The sequence below is a fragment of the Nerophis lumbriciformis genome, linkage group LG28 (genome assembly GCF_033978685.3).
Source record: "Nerophis lumbriciformis linkage group LG28, RoL_Nlum_v2.1, whole genome shotgun sequence".
NCBI lineage: Eukaryota > Metazoa > Chordata > Actinopteri > Syngnathiformes > Syngnathidae > Nerophis > Nerophis lumbriciformis.
This window is the reverse complement of record NC_084575.2, coordinates 7,769,593-7,791,514: the sequence shown is the minus strand read 5'-3', so window position 1 is coordinate 7,791,514 and position 21,922 is coordinate 7,769,593. Positions and strand designations below refer to the sequence as shown.

Below are 21,922 nucleotides of genomic sequence, written 5' to 3'. Positions count from 1 at the left end.
AGTGAACAGTCCAGTTGTGATGGATTGAATGCCCTGAGAATAAAATGATATGTGCTTACTTGGACTGTGATGAAGCTGTGAGGACTCAGGTGCTTTGTCTTCATGCTCTTCAGTCTTCACAGAGACAACAGTCAGTGGAAACTTGCTGACATCATCCTCCTCCTGCCCTACAACACACTCTCCCTCCTGAGTGATCCACACTTCCTCCTCTTCCTCTTTAATGTGTGTGTGTGGGGGGTGGGGACTTTGGATCCTCCTCTTCCTCTTTAATGTGAGGGGGCTGCTGGATATCTGTAGGGTAAATAAGTAAATAAGATAAAGAGAGAATATACTGTAAATAGCGACTGAGCATTTTTTGGGAAGTTATTTTTATACCCAAGTGAAGTGAAAAGAATTATATTTATGTAATACTTCCATATTTCAAACAATCTAATCTATAAATGAATGAATGAATGAATGAATTAATGAAATACGTTTATTTCGGTCATATAATCAACCGTCAACCATTAACCATTGTGTGTGACCAGTTTAAGAGTACAGACTATACATTTATAAAAATCATACACATTTACACACAAAAGGAAAAGAAAAGAAAAAGCGTGACCGAAAAAAGAATAGGCTGTAGCCAAAGCTTATATTTGGCTATCCTAAACCTTCACTGAAAATAAGATTACCTGGAACATCAATGTTAAAAAAAAATGTAGGAGAATATTAACAAGATAGTTACACAAACAACAATGTCACACATGTTATATGTGCTGATGTTGTCAGAAAGTCAACATTAAAGTCTTGACAGTTTATTTCAAATCCTGCAGTTTCATTTGCTGCTGCTGTTCTCACCAGCACACTTGTGTTTCTTGCACTGGTAGTTATAAGAGAATCTTTCACCACACACACTGCAACTCAACACTTTCTCTCCTGGGTGTGTTCTCATGTGTCTTTTCAAATGCTGACTTAGTGTAAAACCTTTACCACAGGTTGAACAAGAAAAAGTTTTTTCACCAGTGTGTGTTCTCATGTGTACTTTCAAATATTGACTTTGTGTAAAACCTTTACCACAGGTTGAACAGGAAAAAGGTTTTTCACCAGTGTGTGCTATCATGTGTACTTTCAAATCTTGACTTTGTGTAAAACCTTTACCACAGGTTGAACAGGAAAAGGGTTTTTCACCAGTGTGTACTCTCAAGTGTGTTTTCAAATTTTGACTTTGTGTAAAACCTTTACCACAGGTTGAACAGGAAAAGGGTGTTTCACCAGTGTGTGTTCTCATGTGTACTTTCAAATATTGACTTTGTGTAAAACCTTTACTACAGATTGAACAGATAAAAGGTTTTTCACCAGTGTGTGTTCTCATGTGTACTTTCAAATCTTGACTTTGTGTAAAACCTTTACTACAGATTGAACAGATAAAAGGTTTTTCACCAGTGTGTGTTCTCATGTGTATTTTCAAATATTGACTATGTGTAAAACCTTTACCACAGGTTGAACAGAAAAAAGGTTTTTCTCCAGTGTGTCTTCTCATGTGTACTTTCAAATATTGACTTTGTGTAAAACCTTTACCACAGTTTGAACAGGAAAAGGGTTTTTCACCAGTGTGCGCTCTCATGTGTACTTTCAGATATTGACTTTGTGTAAAACCTTTACCACAGATTGAACAAGAAAAAGGTTTTTCACCAGTGTGTGTTCTCATGTGTCTTTTCATATTGCAACGGTCATTAAAAGTTTTGTGACAGTGAGAACATGTGAAGTGAGTGTTGTCAGTGTGACATGTTGCATCATCTTTAGAGTCTTCATCATCAGTGTCAGGAGAGTGTGACGTTGTGTCCTCACTATCTGATAGTGGAGCTAAGATCTTGTCTGCTTGTGATCCTCCACAGTGGTCTCCATCAGCTTCTGTTGTCATGTGTTGTGTTGAGCTGCTGCTTGGAGGCTCCGCCTCTCTCTTCTCCTCACTTTCACCTTTGACCTCATCATCTTCACTCTTCACAGGGACACCAGTCACTAGGAACTCCACCAGTCCTTCAATATGATCTCCCTCCTGACTGATGCTGTGTTCTCCCTCTTCCTCTTTAATGTGGGGGGTCAGTGAGTCTTCCTCTTCCTTTTTACAGGGAAGGGTCTGTGTCAAAGAGGAAAAGGAGACGCCAGAGGGTCCGTGGTGCCTGGTCTTCCTCTTTGGTGGATCCTCCTTCAACATCCTGAAGCTATTCTCCTGTTTTTCAGGCATAAGTTGTTCTTCACAGACGTCTGCAGGACACAAAATGACAAACATGCATGAGAAATGTCCAGATTTGCTCAGTCACATGAGGCATTTAGTAAGTTCACATGTACTTAAAATAACAAGTTAATGTATGAATTGGCCTGAAAACCAACACACTTCTGTTTACAACATCATTCACAGGAAGAGAAGACAACGTTTTACGAGGGGTGGGCAATATGGCCTAAAATCTGTATTGTCATAAATTCCCTTCTGCCTGAGGTATGATGTATAAAGTTGGAGAAAAGATTAGGTCGTTTACATTGTAAATCTGTATTCTGTATTGTTGTCTCTGCTATGGCGCTACCTTGTGGTCGAGTTCGCTCACTGCGAGTGCAGTGGGTTGAAAGTGCATTTCCTTTTGCTACGTGCCATAAACCCGAAGTATGGTTTCTTCTTTTATCTCGCCAAGCAACGTTTGTAAGTGTAACCGGGGATTTCCACTAGATGTGGAACGGCGGCGCCACGGCGACAGACTCGTTCCATTTTTTTGTTTTGAAGTCAATGTGTCAGTTTCCACCGCCTGGCTTCTATATTTAGTGGTCGACACAACAAGGCGGTTCAATTGAGCTAAAATCTGCTTGTGTGGGACAAGAAGTCATGCATAAACACAAAATAAATGATCCAGTTTACTTTCAAAGTAGAATATTCTGTTTAGGGCGGATGGTATTCTACACTTTGAAAAGACCTAATGGACATGAAGTCCACTTGTCAAAGGTTTTCAGACCTAATTTCACCTGCTTGACACAAATAGACGAAGACATGCTGAAATTTAAAAGGCCCAAAATTAAAGAATCATAAAACAGGCATATCTCTAACATTAAAGTGAGTGTCGCCAACACTAGGAAAATGTGTAGAGGAGAATTGCAAGTAGCCGAACCAAAGGTTGTGAATAACTTACTTTGTTCATGTAAGTCTGCTGTAGAATTAACATGCTCAGGTGCTGAGAGCCATGCACAGAGTGAGACCTTAGTCCAGTTTAAAATCCAGAGACCAAGAAGGAAACACACGGACAAAGCAATGTATTGATGACAGCAACAATGAAGTTATTAGGTTTATTTTCATTTATATCGGTCCCGGCCTACGATTACATGAATATTTGAATGCCTCTGGACATCGTATTTAATGCTTTTTAATACCATTTAAGGCCTTAATTTATGCACAGTCTATTCAATGCCTTTAATGCTTTTTAATGACCCACACAAACCCTCTTAAATTTAAAAAAATGTGGTTCGATCGACACAAAAATTGACAGTAACAATACCAAGTATAATATCAGTATAAGGTTGATACAGTGGTTTGATCGATATTTTGTATTTTATATTTTTTGATGATTTTGTGATTGTTTACAGGCAATAAGTCCAGAGGTACCGCCCCTGATGTCCATGCGATGTTGCAGAGTCTTGTCAACCAAGACAGCCCCACAGCATCCAGAGCCTTAAGGAACTCTGGGCGGATCTCATCCACCACTGAGGAGCTTTTTAACTACCTCGGCAACCTCAGCCCCAGAAATAGGAGAGCCCACCACAGATTCCCCAGGCACTGCTTCCTCATAGGAAGATGTGTTGGTGGGATTGAGGAGGTCTTCGAAGTATTCCCTCCACCGATCCACAACAGCCGCATTAGAGGTCAGCAGTACACCATCCTCACCATACACGGTGTTGACAGTGCACTGCTTCCCCCCCCCCCCCCCCCCCCCCGAGGCGGCGGATGGTGGACTAGAATCGCTTAGAAGCCGTCCGGAGGTCGTTTTCCATGGCTTCCCCAAACTCCTCCCATGTCCGAGTTTTTGCCTCCGCGACTGCTGAAGCCGCACTTCGCTTGGCCTGTCAGTACCTGTCCGCTGCCTCCGGAGTCCTATGAGCCAAAAGGACCCGATAGGACTCTTTCTTCAGCTTGACGGCATCCCTCACTGCTGGTGTCCACCAGCGGGTTCTAGGATTACCGCCACAACAGGCACCAACCACCTTGAGACCACAGCTCCAATCAGCCGACAATAGAGGCACGGAACATGGTCCACTCGGACTCAATATCCAGTGCCTCCCTCGTGACATGTTCAAAGTTCTTCCGGAGGTGGAAATTGAAACTCTCTCTGACAGGAGATTCTGCTGGACGTTCCCAGCAGACCCTCACAATGCGTTTGGGCCTGCCAGGTCCGTCTGGCATCCTCCCCCTCCATCGGAGCCAGTTCACCATCAGGTGATTGGTAGAAAGCTCCGCCCCTCTCTTCACCCGAGTGTCCAAAACATGAGGCCGCAAATCCGATGACACAACTACTAAGTTAATAATGGAACTGCGGCTGCACCAAATAATAAGATAAATCCATTTAATAAAGTCAAAATACAAATAAGGCAACAAGAGAAGTATCCCACACTTCTCTTTTGTAAAGTAAATTTGTACAGCCGATATGGGCATCTACATCAACTCCATGATTTGCCTGAGAAGCTGGACAGGACAAAACATATATCTTTTTTTTAAGCAAAAATATGATTTGATCAATTACTCGATTAATCGATCGGGATTTTTTATAGAATACTTGATTAATAAAATATTCGATAGCTGCAGCTCTACAATGCAGACTTCATAAGATCCAACAAATATAATAAAACAGTACTTACTATACAAGGTCTCTTGTCACTATGACGCAGACTGACAGAATGTGGTTATATTCTCGTTTAGATAAAAAATGATTCATAATCCTCGCACGGAAAAGGGGGGTGAAGCCAAGCGTCTTTTCGTGTCGTTTGCCATTGCCGGGTCTAAATTGGCTGTCAAATAATACCAACTTGAGAAAGTACGTCCTCATCCTTCTACTATCCAGGTGAAAGGCACAATTCATGATCTGGAATAATCTTTCACCAGCACCAAGGCGAGGAAGTAGCTCACCAGTGGTGCTAGTGGTAATACAAGAGAAAGAAGGTGCGAATCTGGTAACAAATGAAGGAATAATTCATTCCCAAGACAAACAGCAGTGAGTCCAGCATCTGGCAGTGGTTTGGCTTCAAGCGGGTAGATGGTGAACAAGTATGCGGCAAAAGCGTTGCTACAAAAAGTAGCAGCACCGCTAATGTAGCATCATTTGAAAAGTCACCCGTTAGAGAATGAGGAGTGCTTGAAACTCTGCATGTCAACATCTCCGTTCGGTGCCCCACCCACAAAATATCCAAGCAACCATCTCCAGATCAACACCGTATGAAACAAATAGTCAACAACAGAAGGAGATAACGTCCGCAGGAACCTACCACATAGTGAAGGACATACACTATTTGATTTCCTATTATGCAGCTCATTTTTATTTGACACTTATTGAAATATCTTGTGTTACATCATGCACAAAAGTGCACTTTATTTGTTTTAAACTATTGTAGTGGCGTTCTGTACAAAAAGTGCACTTTAATTTAGTGTTGTTTTGATATGTCATCTTAGTGACATCATGCACAAAAGTGCACTAATAGCTTGTTTTAAAATGTCTCTGACAATCTTGCACTTTCTGTTTTGAAATGACATGAATGTTTGTGCCACTGCTTAATAACTGTTTAATGAATACACTTTTGCTAAATTGACTTAGTTGTGATTTCCCTCTCTGCATGTAAGTTTAAAAGTAGCATATATTAATCAGTATGAAGAAGAATGTTTTAATGTAGACACATAGAATCATCATACTGCTGTGATTATATGCATCAAGTGTTCATTCAAGGCTAAGGGGAAATATCCACATATATATGGTGTATGGTGACATGGCCTAAACATATCCACATATATATGGTGTATCGTGACATGGCCTAAACATATCCACATATATATGGTGTATCGTGATGTGGCCTAAACATATCCACATATATATGGTGTATCATGACATGGCCTAAACATATCCACATATATATGGTGTATGGTGACATGGACTAAACATATCCACATATATATGGTGTATGGTGACATGGACTAAACATATCTATGGTGTATGGTGACATGGACTAAACATATATATGGTGTATGGTGACATGGCCTAAACATATCCACATATATATGGTGTATCGTGACATGGCCTAAACATATCCACATATATATGGTGTATCGTGACATGGCCTAAACATGTCCACATATATATGGTGTATGGTGACATGGCCTAAACATATCCACATATATATGGTGTATCGTGACATGGCCTAAACATGTCCACATATATATGGTGTATCATGACATGGCCTAAACATATCCACATATATATGGTGTATCGTAACGTGGCCTAAACATATCCACATATATATGGTGTATCGTAACGTGGCCTAAACATATCCACATATATATGGTGTATCGTGACATGGCCTAAACATGTCCACATATATATGGTGTATGGTGACATGGCCTAAACATATCCACATATATATGGTGTATCGTGACATGGCCTAAACATGTCCACATATATATGGTGTATGGTGACATGGCCTAAACATATCCACATATATATGGTGTATCATGACATGGCTGCGATGAGGTGGCGACTTGTCCAGGGTGTACCCCGCCTTCCGCCCGATTGTAGCTGAGATAGGCTCCAGCGCCCCCCGCGACCCCAAAGGGAATAAGCGGTAGAAAATGGATGGATGGATCATGACATGGCCTAAACATATCCACATATATATGGTGTATCGTAACGTGGCCTAAACATATCCACATATATATGGTGTATCGTGACATGGACTAAACATATCCACATATATATGGTGTATCGTGACATGGCCTAAACATATCCACATATATATGGTGTATCGTGACATGGACTAAACATATCCACATGTATATGGTGTATGGTGACATGGCCTAAACATATCCACATATACATTAAATGGTGTATGGTGACATGGCCTAAACATATCCACATATATATGGTGTATCGTGACGTGGCCTAAACATATCCACATATATATGGTGTATCGTAACGTGGCCTAAACATATCCACATATATATGGTGTATCGTGACATGGACTAAACATATCCACATATATATGGTGTATCGCGACATGGCCTAAACATATCCACATATATATGGTGTATCGTGACGTGGCCTAAACATATCCACATATATATGGTGTATCGTGACGTGGACTAAACATATCCACATATATATGGTGTATCGTAACGTGGCCTAAACATATCCACATATATATGGTGTATCGTGACGTGGCCTAAACATATCCACATATATATGGTGTATCGTAACGTGGCCTAAACATATCCACATATATATGGTGTATCGTGACATGGACTAAACATATCCACATATATATGGTGTATCGCGACATGGCCTAAACATATCCACATATATATGGTGTATCGTGACGTGGCCTAAACATATCCACTTATATATGGTGTATCGTGACGTGGACTAAACATATCCACATATATATGGTGTATCGTGACATGGCCTAAACATATCCACATATATATGGTGTATCGTGACATGGCCTAAACATATCCACATATATATGGTGTATCGTGATGTGGCCTAAACATATCCACATATATATGGTGTATCGTGACATGGCCTAAACATATCCACATATATATGGTGTATCGTGACATGGACTAAACAAATCCACATACCGTATTTTCCGCACTATAAGGCGCACCGGATTATTAGCCGCACCTTCTATGAATTACATATTTCATAATTTTGTCCACCAATAAGCCGCCCCGGACTAAAAGCCGCGCCTACGCTGCGCTAAAGTGAATGTCAAAAAAACGCTGCGCTAAAGTGAATGTCAAAAAAACAGTCAGATAGTTCAGTCAAACTTTAATAATATATTGAAAACCAGCGTTCTAACAACTCTGTCCCAAAATGTACGCAAATGTGCAATCACAAACATAGTAAAATTCAAAATGGTGTAGAACAATAGCAACATAATGTTGCTTTAACGTTAATGTCACAACACACAAAATAAACATAGCGCTCACCTTCTGAAGTTATTCTTCATTCGTAAATCCTTCGAATTCTTCGTCTTCGGTGTCCGAATTGAAAAGTTGGGCGAATACGGGATCCAAAATGGCCGGTTCCGTCTCGTAGAAGTCATCGGGAGTCAGTGTCGCTGTTGTTCTGTGAATCCTGCCTTCCGGAAAGCTCGGACCACAGTTGTGACCGAAATATCTGCCCAAGCATTTACGATCCACTGGCAAATGTTGGCGTATGTCGTCCGAGGCTGTCTGCCCGTCTTAGTGAAGGTGTGTTCGCCTTCGGAGCTGTGTGAAAAAAGCCACCCGGCCTCTTCGCGTAAACTTCCCTTAATCACTCGCTCATCTTTTCTTCATCCATCCATCCCTTCGAGTTAGCTTTTATGATGACGCCGGCTGGAAAGGTCTCTTTTGGCAAGGTCTTCCTTTTGAATATCACCATGAGTGGAAGTTAGCATGGCAAGCTAGAACCACAGTGAAGGATGACTTCATTCCCTGTGGTGCGAATATTCACCGTACGTGCTCCCGTTCCACAGTGCGGTTCACAGGAATATCAGTTGCTGTGAAATACGGTAGTAATCCGTGTGCGGATGGAGAGATTGCGTCTTTTTATGAACCGGATCGCTTATTAGGAGCCATTTTGTGGTCTTTACAGATGTAAACAGGAAATGAAACGTACGGTGATATCCGCGCGTTTTTTCTTCTTCTTCCGGGGGCGGGTGAAGCGCTTCCTTTTCTATGGGGGCGGGTGAAGCGCTTCCTGTTCTATGGGGGCGGGTGCTTTCCTTGGCGGTTGCTTGCGTAGAAGAAGAAGCGCTTCCTGTTCTACCGGGAAAAAAGATGGCGGCTGTTTACCGAAGTTGCGAGACCGAAACTTTATGAAAATGAATCGTAATAAAGCGCACCGGGTTATTAGGCGCACTGTCAGCTTTTGAGAAAAATTGTGGTTTTTAGGTGCGCCTTATAGTGCGGAAAATACGGTATATATGGTGTATCGTGACATGGACTAAACAAATCCACATATATATGGTGTATCGTGACATGGACTAAACATATCCACATATATATGGTGTATCGTGACATGGACTAAACATATCCACATATAGATGGTGTATCGTGACATGGCCTAAACATATCCACATATATATGGTGTATCGTGACATGGACTAAACAAATCCACATATATATGGTGTATCGTGACATGGACTAAACATATCCACATATATATGGTGTATCGTGACATGGACTAAACATATCCACATATAGATGGTGTATCGTGACATGGCCTAAACATATCCACATATATATGGTGTATCGTGACATGGCCTAAACATATCCACATATATATGGTGTATCGTGACATGGACTAAACATATCCACATGTATATGGTGTATGGTGACATGGCCTAAACATATCCACATATACATTAAATGGTGTATGGTGACATGGCCGAAACATATCCACATATATATGGTGTATCGTGACGTGGCCTAAACATATCCACATATATATGGTGTATCGTAACGTGGCCTAAACATATCCACATATATATGGTGTATCGTGACGTGGCCTAAACATATCCACATATATATGGTGTATCGTAACGTGGCCTAAACATATCCACATATATATGGTGTATCGTGACATGGACTAAACATATCCACATATATATGGTGTATCGCGACATGGCCTAAACATATCCACATATATATGGTGTATCGTGACGTGGCCTAAACATATCCACATATATATGGTGTATCGTGACATGGCCTAAACATATCCACATATATATGGTGTATCGTGATGTGGCCTAAACATATCAACATATATATGGTGTATCGTGACATGGCCTAAACATATCCACATATATATGGTGTATCGTGACATGGACTAAACATATCCACATATATATGGTGTATGGTGACATGGACTAAACATATCCACATATATATGGTGTATCGTGACATGGACTAAACATATCCACATATATATGGTGTATCGTGACATGAACTAAACATATCCACATATATATGGTGTATCGTGACATGGCCTAAACATATCCACATATATATGGTGTATGGTGACATGGACTAAACAAATCCACATATATATGGTGTATCGTGACATGGACTAAACATATCCACATATATATGGTGTATCGTGACATGGACTAAACATATCCACATATAGATGGTGTATCGTGACATGGCCTAAACATATCCACATATATATGGTGTATCGTGACATGGCCTAAACATATCCACATATATATGGTGTATCGTGACATGGACTAAACATATCCACATGTATATGGTGTATGGTGACATGGCCTAAACATATCCACATATACATTAAATGGTGTATGGTGACATGGCCGAAACATATCCACATATATATGGTGTATCGTGACGTGGCCTAAACATATCCACATATATATGGTGTATCGTAACGTGGCCTAAACATATCCACATATATATGGTGTATCGTGACGTGGCCTAAACATATCCACATATATATGGTGTATCGTAACGTGGCCTAAACATATCCACATATATATGGTGTATCGTGACATGGACTAAACATATCCACATATATATGGTGTATCGCGACATGGCCTAAACATATCCACATATATATGGTGTATCGTGACGTGGCCTAAACATATCCACATATATATGGTGTATCGTGACATGGCCTAAACATATCCACATATATATGGTGTATCGTGATGTGGCCTAAACATATCAACATATATATGGTGTATCGTGACATGGCCTAAACATATCCACATATATATGGTGTATCGTGACATGGACTAAACATATCCACATATATATGGTGTATGGTGACATGGACTAAACATATCCACATATATATGGTGTATCGTGACATGGACTAAACATATCCACATATATATGGTGTATCGTGACATGAACTAAACATATCCACATATATATGGTGTATCGTGACATGGCCTAAACATATCCACATATATATGGTGTATGGTGACATGGACTAAACATATCCACATATATATGGTGTATCGTGACATGGCCTAAACATATCCACATATATATGGTGTATGGTGACATGGACTAAACATATCCACATATATATGGTGTATCGTGACATGGCCTAAACATATCCACATATATATGGTGTATCGTGACATGGCCTAAACATATCCACATATATATGGTGTATCGTGACATGGCCTAAACATATCCACATATATATGGTGTATGGTGACATGGACTAAACATATCCACATATATATGGTGTATCGTGACATGGCCTAAACATATCCACATATATATGGTGTATCGTGACATGGCCTAAACATATCCACATATATATGGTGTATCGTGACATGGCCCAAACATATCCACATATATATGGTGTATCGTGACATGGCCTAAACATATCCACATATATATGGTGTATCGTGACATGGCCCAAACATAGCCACATGTATATGGTGTATCGTGACATGGCCTAAACATATCCACATATATATGGTGTATCGTGACATGGACTAAACATATCCACATATATATGGTGTATCGTGACATGGCCTAAACATATCCACATATATATGGTGTATCGTGACATGGCCCAAACATAGCCACATGTATATGGTGTATCGTGACATGGCCTAAACATATCCACATATATATGGGGTATCGTGACATGGACTAAACATATCCACATATACATTAAATGGTGTATGGTGACATGGCCTAAACATATCCACATATATATGGTGTATCGTGACGTGGCCTAAACATATCCACATATATATGGTGTATCGTGACATGGACTAAACATATCCACATATATATGGTGTATCGTGACATGGCCTAAACATATCCAAATATATGGCGTATCGTAAAGTGGCCTAAACATATCCACATATATATGGTGTATCGTGACATGAACTAAACATATCCACATATATATGGTGTATCGTGACATGGCCTAAACATATCCACATATATATGGTGTATGGTGACATGGACTAAACATATCCACATATATATGGTGTATCGTGACATGAACTAAACATATCCACATATATATGGTGTATCGTGACATGGCCTAAACATATCCACATATATATGGTGTATGGTGACATGGACTAAACATATCCACATATATATGGTGTATCGTGACATGGCCTAAACATATCCACATATATATGGTGTATGGTGACATGGACTAAACATATCCACATATATATGGTGTATCGTGACATGGCCTAAACATATCCACATATATATGGTGTATCGTGACATGGACTAAACATATCCACATATATATGGTGTATCGTGACATGAACTAAACATATCCACATATATATGGTGTATCGTGACATGGCCTAAACATATCCACATATATATGGTGTATGGTGACATGGACTAAACATATCCACATATATATGGTGTATCGTGACATGAACTAAACATATCCACATATATATGGTGTATCGTGACATGGCCTAAACATATCCACATATATATGGTGTATGGTGACATGGACTAAACATATCCACATATATATGGTGTATCGTGACATGGCCTAAACATATCCACATATATATGGTGTATCGTGACATGGCCTAAACATATCCACATATATATGGTGTATGGTGACATGGACTAAACATATCCACATATATATGGTGTATCGTGACATGGCCTAAACATATCCACATATATATGGTGTATCGTGACATGGACTAAACATATCCACATATATATGGTGTATCGTGACATGGCCTAAACATATCCACATATATATGGTGTATCGTGACATGGACTAAACATATCCACATATATATGGTGTATCGTGACATGGCCTAAACATATCCAAATATATGGCGTATCGTAAAGTGGCCTAAACATATCCACATATATATGGTGTATCGTGACATGAACTAAACATATCCACATATATATGGTGTATCGTGACATGGCCTAAACATATCCACATATATATGGTGTATGGTGACATGGACTAAACATATCCATATATATATGGTGTATCGTGACATGGCCTAAACATATCCACATATATATGGTGTATCGTGACATGGACTAAACATATCCACATATATATGGTGTATCGTGACATGAACTAAACATATCCACATATATATGGTGTATCGTGACATGGCCTAAACATATCCACATATATATGGTGTATGGTGACATGGACTAAACATATCCACATATATATGGTGTATCGTGACATGGCCTAAACATATCCACATATATATGGTGTATCGTGACATGGACTAAACATATCCACATATATATGGTGTATCGTGACATGGCCCAAACATATCCACATATATATGGTGTATCGTGACATGGCCTAAACATATCCACATATATATGGTGTATGGTGACATGGACTAAACATATCCACATATATATGGTGTATCGTGACATGGCCCAAACATATCCACATATATATGGTGTATCGTGACATGGCCTAAACATATCCACATATATATGGTGTATCGTGACGTGGCCTAAACATATCCACATATATATGGTGTATCGTGACATGGACTAAACATATCCACATATATATGGTGTATCGTGACATGGCCTAAACATATCCACATATATATGGTGTATCGTGACATGGCCTAAACATATCCACATATATATGGTGTATCGTGACATGGCCCAAACATATCCACATGTATATGGTGTATCGTGACATGGCCCAAACATATCCACATATATATGGTGTATCGTGACATGGCCTAAACATATCCACATATATATGGTGTATCGTGACATGGCCCAAACATATCCACATGTATATGGTGTATCGTGACATGGCCTAAACATATCCACATATATATGGTGTATCGTGACATGGACTAAACATATCCACATATATATGGTGTATCGTGACATGGACTAAACATATCCACATGTATATGGTGTATGGTGACATGGCCTAAACATATCCACATATACATTAAATGGTGTATGGTGACATGGCCTAAACATATCCACATATATATGGTGTATCGTGACGTGGCCTAAACATATCCACATATATATGGTGTATCGTAACGTGGCCTAAACATATCCACATATATATGGTGTATCGTGATGTGGCCTAAACATATCCACATATATATGGTGTATCGTGACATGGCCTAAACATATCCACATATACATGGTGTATCGTGACATGGACTAAACATATCCACATATATATGGTGTATCGTGACATGGACTAAACATATCCACATATATATGGTGTATCGTGACATGGACTAAACATATCCACATATATATGGTGTATGGTGACATGGCCTAAACATATCCACATATATATGGTGTATCGTGACATGGACTAAACATATCCACATATATATGGTGTATCGTGACATGGACTAAACATATCCACATATATATGGTGTATCGTGACATGGCCTAAACATATCCACATATATATGGTGTATGGTGACATGGTCTAAACATATCCACATATACATGGTGTATCGTGACATGGCCTAAACATATCCACATATATATGGTGTATCGTGACATGGCCTAAACATATCCACATATATATGGTGTATCGTGACATGGCCTAAACATATCCACATATATATGGTGTATCGTGACATGGACTAAACATATCCACATATATATGGTGTATCGTGACATGGCCTAAACATATCCACATATATATGGTGTATCGTGACATGGACTAAACATATCCACATATATATGGTGTATCGTGACATGGCCTAAACATATCCACATATATATGGTGTATCGTGACATGGCCTAAACATATCCACATATTAATAAAAGGCCATATCGCCCAGCCCTAGTTAGAATGTGATTTATTTATTTTTATATATCCACCCTCATGTTTTTTATAATGATTGTGAACGATAGAAAAAATTCCCCAAAAAAGTGCAGTTCCCCTCTAAATTCCAATGATTAGATTTAAGACTTGAAGTGTATTAGCATGAAGTGATGAAGCCTACTTGGATGAGTCTTCTAAGACAAAGTGAACAGTCCAGTTGTGATGGATTGAATGCCCTGAGAATAAAATGATATGTGCTTACTTGGACTGTGATAAAGCTGTGAGGACTCAGGTGCTTTGTCTTCATGCTCTTCAGTCTTCACAGAGACAACAGTCAGTGGAAACTTGCTGAGATCAGTCTCCTCCTGCCCTGGAAGAAACTCTTCCTCCTGAGTAACCCAGAGATCCTCCTCTTCTTCTTTAATGTGGGGGGGCTGTGCATCCTCCTGCTGCTGAAGGGGACGTTCTTCTTGACGAGCGTTCATCTGTTGGACGTCCGCAAGACAACACAAACAAACTTCAGCTCAGATGTGTCAAATATTTTTTAGTCTATCAAACATAATATTTTCCAAGTGGACAGACACCACTTTCTGGTGATGTTCCTCTACACATGGAATAATCATCAGTTATTGATTATTATGAATTGTGTAATTGATCTTGTTTTTTGCATTTGCATAAATTATTGATAAAAAGTAACAACTTATAGAAAACCTCCTGCTGGGATTTTAATACCGTCATGACTGCATTAAGTCAGTCTGCACAGATACAAGTTTCATTGTGCTGCAGCATCGAGTGACGCCAACTCGCTCCTCCCACTACCAACCTACCAGCCAACCTTGACGTGTCACGTGCACCTCCAAAATAGTCCGACTTCACGTCAATGGTGACCAGGACTGCAGAGCTGTGATCGGTTGGCTTTACTTTTACGTTCAATATCCTCTCCTCATTCTTCCTTCTGTGAAAGCAACATTCTTAAACCCAACAAAAAACAAACAGAAGTGCAGCGTAGCACGTGTAACAAGTCCCAGCGAGTGTGGCCGTGCGATAGTATGTTGGTTGAACCTCACTCACACCTTAAGAAATGTGCTGGCGTGAGAATATATATACACTATATTGCCAAAAAGGATTTGGCCACCCATCCAAATGATGACAATTAGGTGTCCTAATCACTTATAAAACCAAGCACTTAGGCATGGAGACTGTTTCTACAAACATTTGTGAAAGAATGGGCCGCTCTCAGTGATTTCCAGCGTGGAACTGTCATAGGATGCCACCTGCGCAACAAATCCAGTCGTGAAATTTCCTCGCTCCTAAATATTCCAAAGTCAACTGTCGGCTTTATTATAAGAAAAGTGAAGAGTTTGGGAACAACAGCAACTCAGCCACCAAGTGGTAGGCCACGTAAACTGATAGAGAGGTCAGCATAGTGCAAAGACTCTCTGCACAGTCAGTTGCTACAGAGCTCCAAACTTCATGTGACCTTCCAATTAGCCCACGTACAGAACGCAGAGAGCTTCATGGAATGGCTTTCCATGGCCGAGCAGCTGCATCTAAGCCATACATCACTAAGTCCAATGCAAAGCGTGGGATGCAGTGGTGTAAAGCATGTCACCACTGGACTCTAGAGCAGTGGAGATGTCTGGACTGATGAATCACGCTTTTCCATCTGGCAACCTGATGGACCAGTCTGGGTTTGGAGGTTGCCAGGAGAACGCTACATTTCGGACTGCATTGTGCCGAGTGTGGAATTTGGTGGAGGAGGAATTATGGTGTGGGGTTGGTTTTTCAGGAGTTGGGCTTGGCCCCTTAGTTCCAGTGAGAGGAACTTTGAATGCTCCAGGATACCAAAACATGTTGGACAATTCCATGGGATGGCACTTCAAGTTCTTATGTGAGTAAAGGCAGGAGGCCAAATACTTTTGGAAAGATAGTATATATATATATATATATATATATATATATATATATATATATATATATATATATATATATATATATAAATATATATATATTTTTTTGAGAATATTTGGGTACCTCATGATTCGATTACAAACAAAATATTGATGCATGTTCAATTTGTGTACAGTATATTAAAGCCATTTTTATTATTTAACATTTATTTAATTAAATATTTACTTACATATATAATATATATATATACAATCATTTACAATTGTGCAAATAGTGTATTCATAATAACAAGCATCAGTTGATTGAATTTTCATATGTCCGCCCGAATGCAGCTGAGATAGGCTCCAGCACCCCCCCCCCCCAATCACAAAAAAAGACAAGCGGTAGGAAAATGGATGGGTGGATGTCAACAAGGTAATAGAAGTGCGTGCAAACAACATAATTTGTATTTATTGCTAATAAAGTTAGCACCAACACAAAGTAGACTACTGCAATGTATGTGTAATACATTATATTACACTGTCATAATAATAATAATTTTAATGTTTATCCTGTAAAGCGTCTTTGAGTACACTGAAAAGTGCTATACCAAATATAATGTTTTATTATTATTATTATACCATGTGACTTATTCCAGACTTAAATTACGAGACGTTTGTTCCTTTCTAGTAACAACTATTTAATGATGTTAAGCGTGACTGTACTATACAGCAAAAAAACAGTTAAAGTATAAAATAAGTCAATATAATTGTCATAGAGAACATATAAAATACACTCCTCAGACGCTCGCATTTGCTACAAAGGCCTGCTAGCGGGCTACCGCTAGCACGTTAGCTTCGAACAACATATCAGGTAAATAATATAAACATATATAATGTATATTACCTCATAAGCCGCATGTACAAGAGAGGAGTGGAATATATTCTTCTTATTGTTACACCAGCAACTCTTAAATGGCACTTTCTGTTGTTCTGTGGCTGGGCGAAGGAAGTGTGCACCACTCACTATTGTCCCAGTGAAACACGTGTTTGGACAACATTTGTTCCGCGGTTGAGAACACCTCGATGACGTCACACAGGAGGAAGAACAAAACAAGCTGGCGTCTGACGGAGAATACGTTGTTTTGGTTATTATGGTTTCTTGGTCTTAATTACAACGTCCATGTGCACATGTATGTCGTTTAACAGAGTAAACGTCCTTATTAATTGTTTGTATGCGGATACATTAGTCTGAGTGCACTTTGACCTGCTAGCCTAGCCTGCTGCTTAGCTTAGCTTGTTAGCTGCTAACAAAGAGAGGCGGAAGTGATCGACACATCAAAGCAGAGATCCAATGTAAGTTTAAAGTGTTATTATTGTGTGAACATGTCTACATTAAGCAGAGATCCAATGCAAGTGTAAAGTGTTATTATTGTGTGAACATGTCTACATTAAGCAGAGATCCAATGTAAGTGTAAAGTGTTATTATTGTGTGAACATGTCTACATTAAGCAGAGATCCAATGTAAGTGTAAAGTGTTATTATTGTGTGAACATGTCTACAGTACAAATGATGTGAGTGTTGGTGAATCAGCGACTAACTGCTGCCGTTGAAGAAATATTTGTGATGTTAGAAAAAAAAAACGATAGCAGAGTATGAGGAGGAACTTTGTCCAACAAAAGAGGAGAAGGAACGATAACATCAACATTCAAGAAACATCAAGTTGTGTTACACATCCATCCATCCATCTTCTTCTGCTTATCCGAGGTCGGGTCGCGGGGGCAGCAGTCTAAGCAGGGAAGCCCAGACTTCCCTCTCCCCAGCCGCTTCGTCCAGCTCTTCCCAGTGCATCGCGAGGCGTTCCCAGGCCAGCCGGGAGACAAATTCTACCCAACGTGTCCTGGGTCTTCCCCGTGGCCTCCTACCGGTCGTACGTGCCCATAACACCTCCCTAGGGAGGCGTTCGGGTGGCATCCTGACCAAATGCCCGAACCACCTCATCTGGCTCTTCTCGATGTGGAGGAGCAGCGGCTTTACTTTGAGCTCCTCCCGGATGACAGAGCTTCTCACCCTATCTCTAAGAGAGAGCCCCGCCACCCGGCGGAGGAAACTCATTTGGGCCGCTTGTACCCGTGATTTTGTCCTTTCGGTCATGACCCAAAGTTCATGACCATAGGTGAGGATGGGAACGTAGATCGACCGGTAAATTGAGAGCTTTGCTTTCCGGCTCAGCTCCTTCTTCACCACAACGGATCGATACAGCGTCCGCATTACTGAAGACGCCGCACCGATCCGCCTGTCGATCTCACGATCCACTCTTCCCTCACTCGTGAACAAGACTCCGAGGTACTTGAACTCCTCCACTTGGGGCAGGGTCTCCTCCCCAACCCGCAGATGGCACTCCACCCTTTTCCGGGCGAGAACCTTGGACTCGGACTTGGAGGTGCTAATTCTCATTCCAGTCGCTTCACACTCGGCTGCGAACCGATCCAGTGAGAGCTGAAGATCCTGGCCAGATGAAGCCATCAGGACCACATCATCTGCAAAAAGCAGAGACCTAATCCTGCAGCCACCAAACCAGATCCCCTCAATGCCTTGACTGCATCTAGTAATTTTGTCCATAAAAGTTATGAACAGAATCGGTGCCTTGGCGGAGTCCAACCCTCACTGGAAACGGGTCCGACTTACTGCCGGCAATGTGGACCAAGCTCTGACACTGATCGTACAGGGAGCGGACCACCACAATCAGACAGTCCGATACCCCATACTCTCTGAGCACTCCCCACAGGACTTCCCGAGGGACACGGTCGAATGCCTTCTCCAAGTCCACAAAGCACATGGAGACTGGTTGGGTTACCTCCCATGCACCCTAAGGACCCTGCCCAGAGTATAGACCTGGTCCACAGTTCCACCACCAGGACGAAAACCACACTGTTCCTCCTGAATCAGAGGTTCGACTATCCGGTGTAAACTCCTCTCCAGTACACCTGAATAGACCTTACCGGGAAGGATGAGGATGCTTATACATTTTGACACACATATAAGAAAAACACTAACCTTATGACGGATGCTTTTGCAATTGTTCGATTTGATCTTTCCCAACACCTAGTGGCCACAATAATTCATTAGTCAAGCTCATGACGTAGAAAGTTGAACGATGTGGACACCTTTGGTACTGGATACTTTCTATCCGACTTCTATTTTGGAGACTTTGTGTACGTATTAAGCAACTATAATTATTTGATATGCTTCAATGTGCTGTTTTAGCTTAGCTGTTGTGTAGCTGCTAGCTCCTACAGCAGGTGTGTCCAAAGTGCAGCTCATAGCTATGTTTTTAACCGACAACTTGGAGTGTTGAAAATGTGGTATTTGCGTGTCGGTCCAATCAGCGGCAGCTACGCCCTGTTTCGTCATTGGACCTAAGTCTTTGGCTTGATAGGCGGGACAGAGAGCAAGGGAACAATGTGGGACAGCAATGGTGTCCATCTTATACCATGCTAGTTGTTGCAATGAAAGGTCAACATGATCAGCCACACCCTAAGTTCCAACATATATAGAAGTCAAAGGCCTCCTGGTATGAGTCGTCTGACTGGTGATCATAACAGGTGGCGGTACATACGGACGTAGCTCAGTCAGCCAGGGCTTTCACTGATAGAACAGTTGGAGCAGTCCTTGTCCTTCACTCCTTCCCGGGAGGAGGCGTACCCAGTAGATGTTGGCCATTGCTGGTACTTCAGGCTGTGGTACGAGCACGAGCATGGAGGAGCCTTTGTAGTGGTGTCGCAGCTTGGTGGTCGTGCCGTCAGGTAACACCAGGAAGGTTCCTTCTGTGCGACACTGACTGCTGCTTTTTTCTCCCTGGACTCTGACTTCATATCTGGTGTTGTCCTTCAGACCTGGGCCAAGAAGCCACGTAAACCGTGGCAAGAATGTGGGCGATAAGAGTTTATGTGCGTGGGCATGAACTTGCACCCAGTTTCAACTGGAACTCAGGACATATGATTAGTTGCACGGCCTATTCTAATCTATATTACACATTTCTTAATCACGTCATCCTTCATTATCTTAATTATATCCCAACTTTAGCTACTTTTAAAAATGAGTGACTTATTCTAGTCCATTTGTAAATAAATAGTTTTCCTAAATTATAGTCTCTTCACTTTAACCAGACAGTCATTAGGACAAAAGACCCTGCGAGGACTTTGCCCTTTAAAAGGGAAAGCCCGAAAAAGGACAGTAATAAGATAAATTCATCACATTTGTTATGAGGCATTTTATTATTAATGTATTTTGTTCTTGTTACTTGGGGCGGTATAGCTCGGTTGGTAGGGTGGCCGTGCCAGCAACTTGAGGGTTCCAGGTTCGATCCCAGCTTCTGCCATCGTAGCTGTTGTGTCCTTGGGCAAGACATTTTACTGACCTGCTCCCAGTTAACATTGGTTTAAATGTAACTTAGGTATTGGGTTTCACTATGTAAAGCGCTTTGAGTCACTAGAGAAAAGCGCTATATAAATATAATTCACTTCACATGATATGTTTTTGTTCTGTTTTCTCATTTCAAGGGGAACTGCACTTTTTGGAATCATTCACAGTCCCTTTGTAAGTTAAAGTTCAGGTCCCAACGGTAGTCCCACACTAGGTGTGGTGAAATGATCCTCTGCATTTGACCCATCCCCAAGTTCACCCCCTGGGAGGTGAGGGCAGCGGAGGCCGCGCTTGGGAATCATTTGGGGATTTAACCCCCAACCCATGATGCTGAGTGCCAAGCAAGGAGGCAATGGGTCCCGTTTTTATAGTCTTTGGTATGACTCGGCCAGGGTTTGAACTCACGACTTTCCAGTGTCAGGGCAGACACTCTAACCACAAGGCCACTGAGCAGGTCGATGGTTAATGCATCCTCAATAGAAAATAAACCTTAGCAAAAGTTAGCTAACAATTGAGTCATTGGTAGCCGCTCTATTCTGCCTATAAAGTGCTCTAAAT

At 40.9% G+C, this 21,922-nt stretch overlaps 2 protein-coding genes across 3 annotated transcripts in view; both read right to left on the bottom strand.

Annotated features, from left to right (window-relative positions):
- The window catches only part of LOC133570505 (uncharacterized), a 490,167-nt gene that overhangs the window by 252,373 nt on the left and 215,872 nt on the right, over positions 1–21,922 (bottom strand). The window lies entirely within an intron of this gene.
- Positions 462–20,662, bottom strand: LOC133570701 (uncharacterized). The gene is made up of 3 exons (XM_061923396.1): positions 20,645–20,662; positions 15,313–15,535; positions 462–2,247 (listed from the first exon to the last, which is right to left on the bottom strand). Exons 1-3 carry the CDS (start codon positions 20,660–20,662, stop codon positions 818–820), a joined length of 1,671 nt encoding a protein of 556 aa, XP_061779380.1. The 3' UTR covers positions 462–817.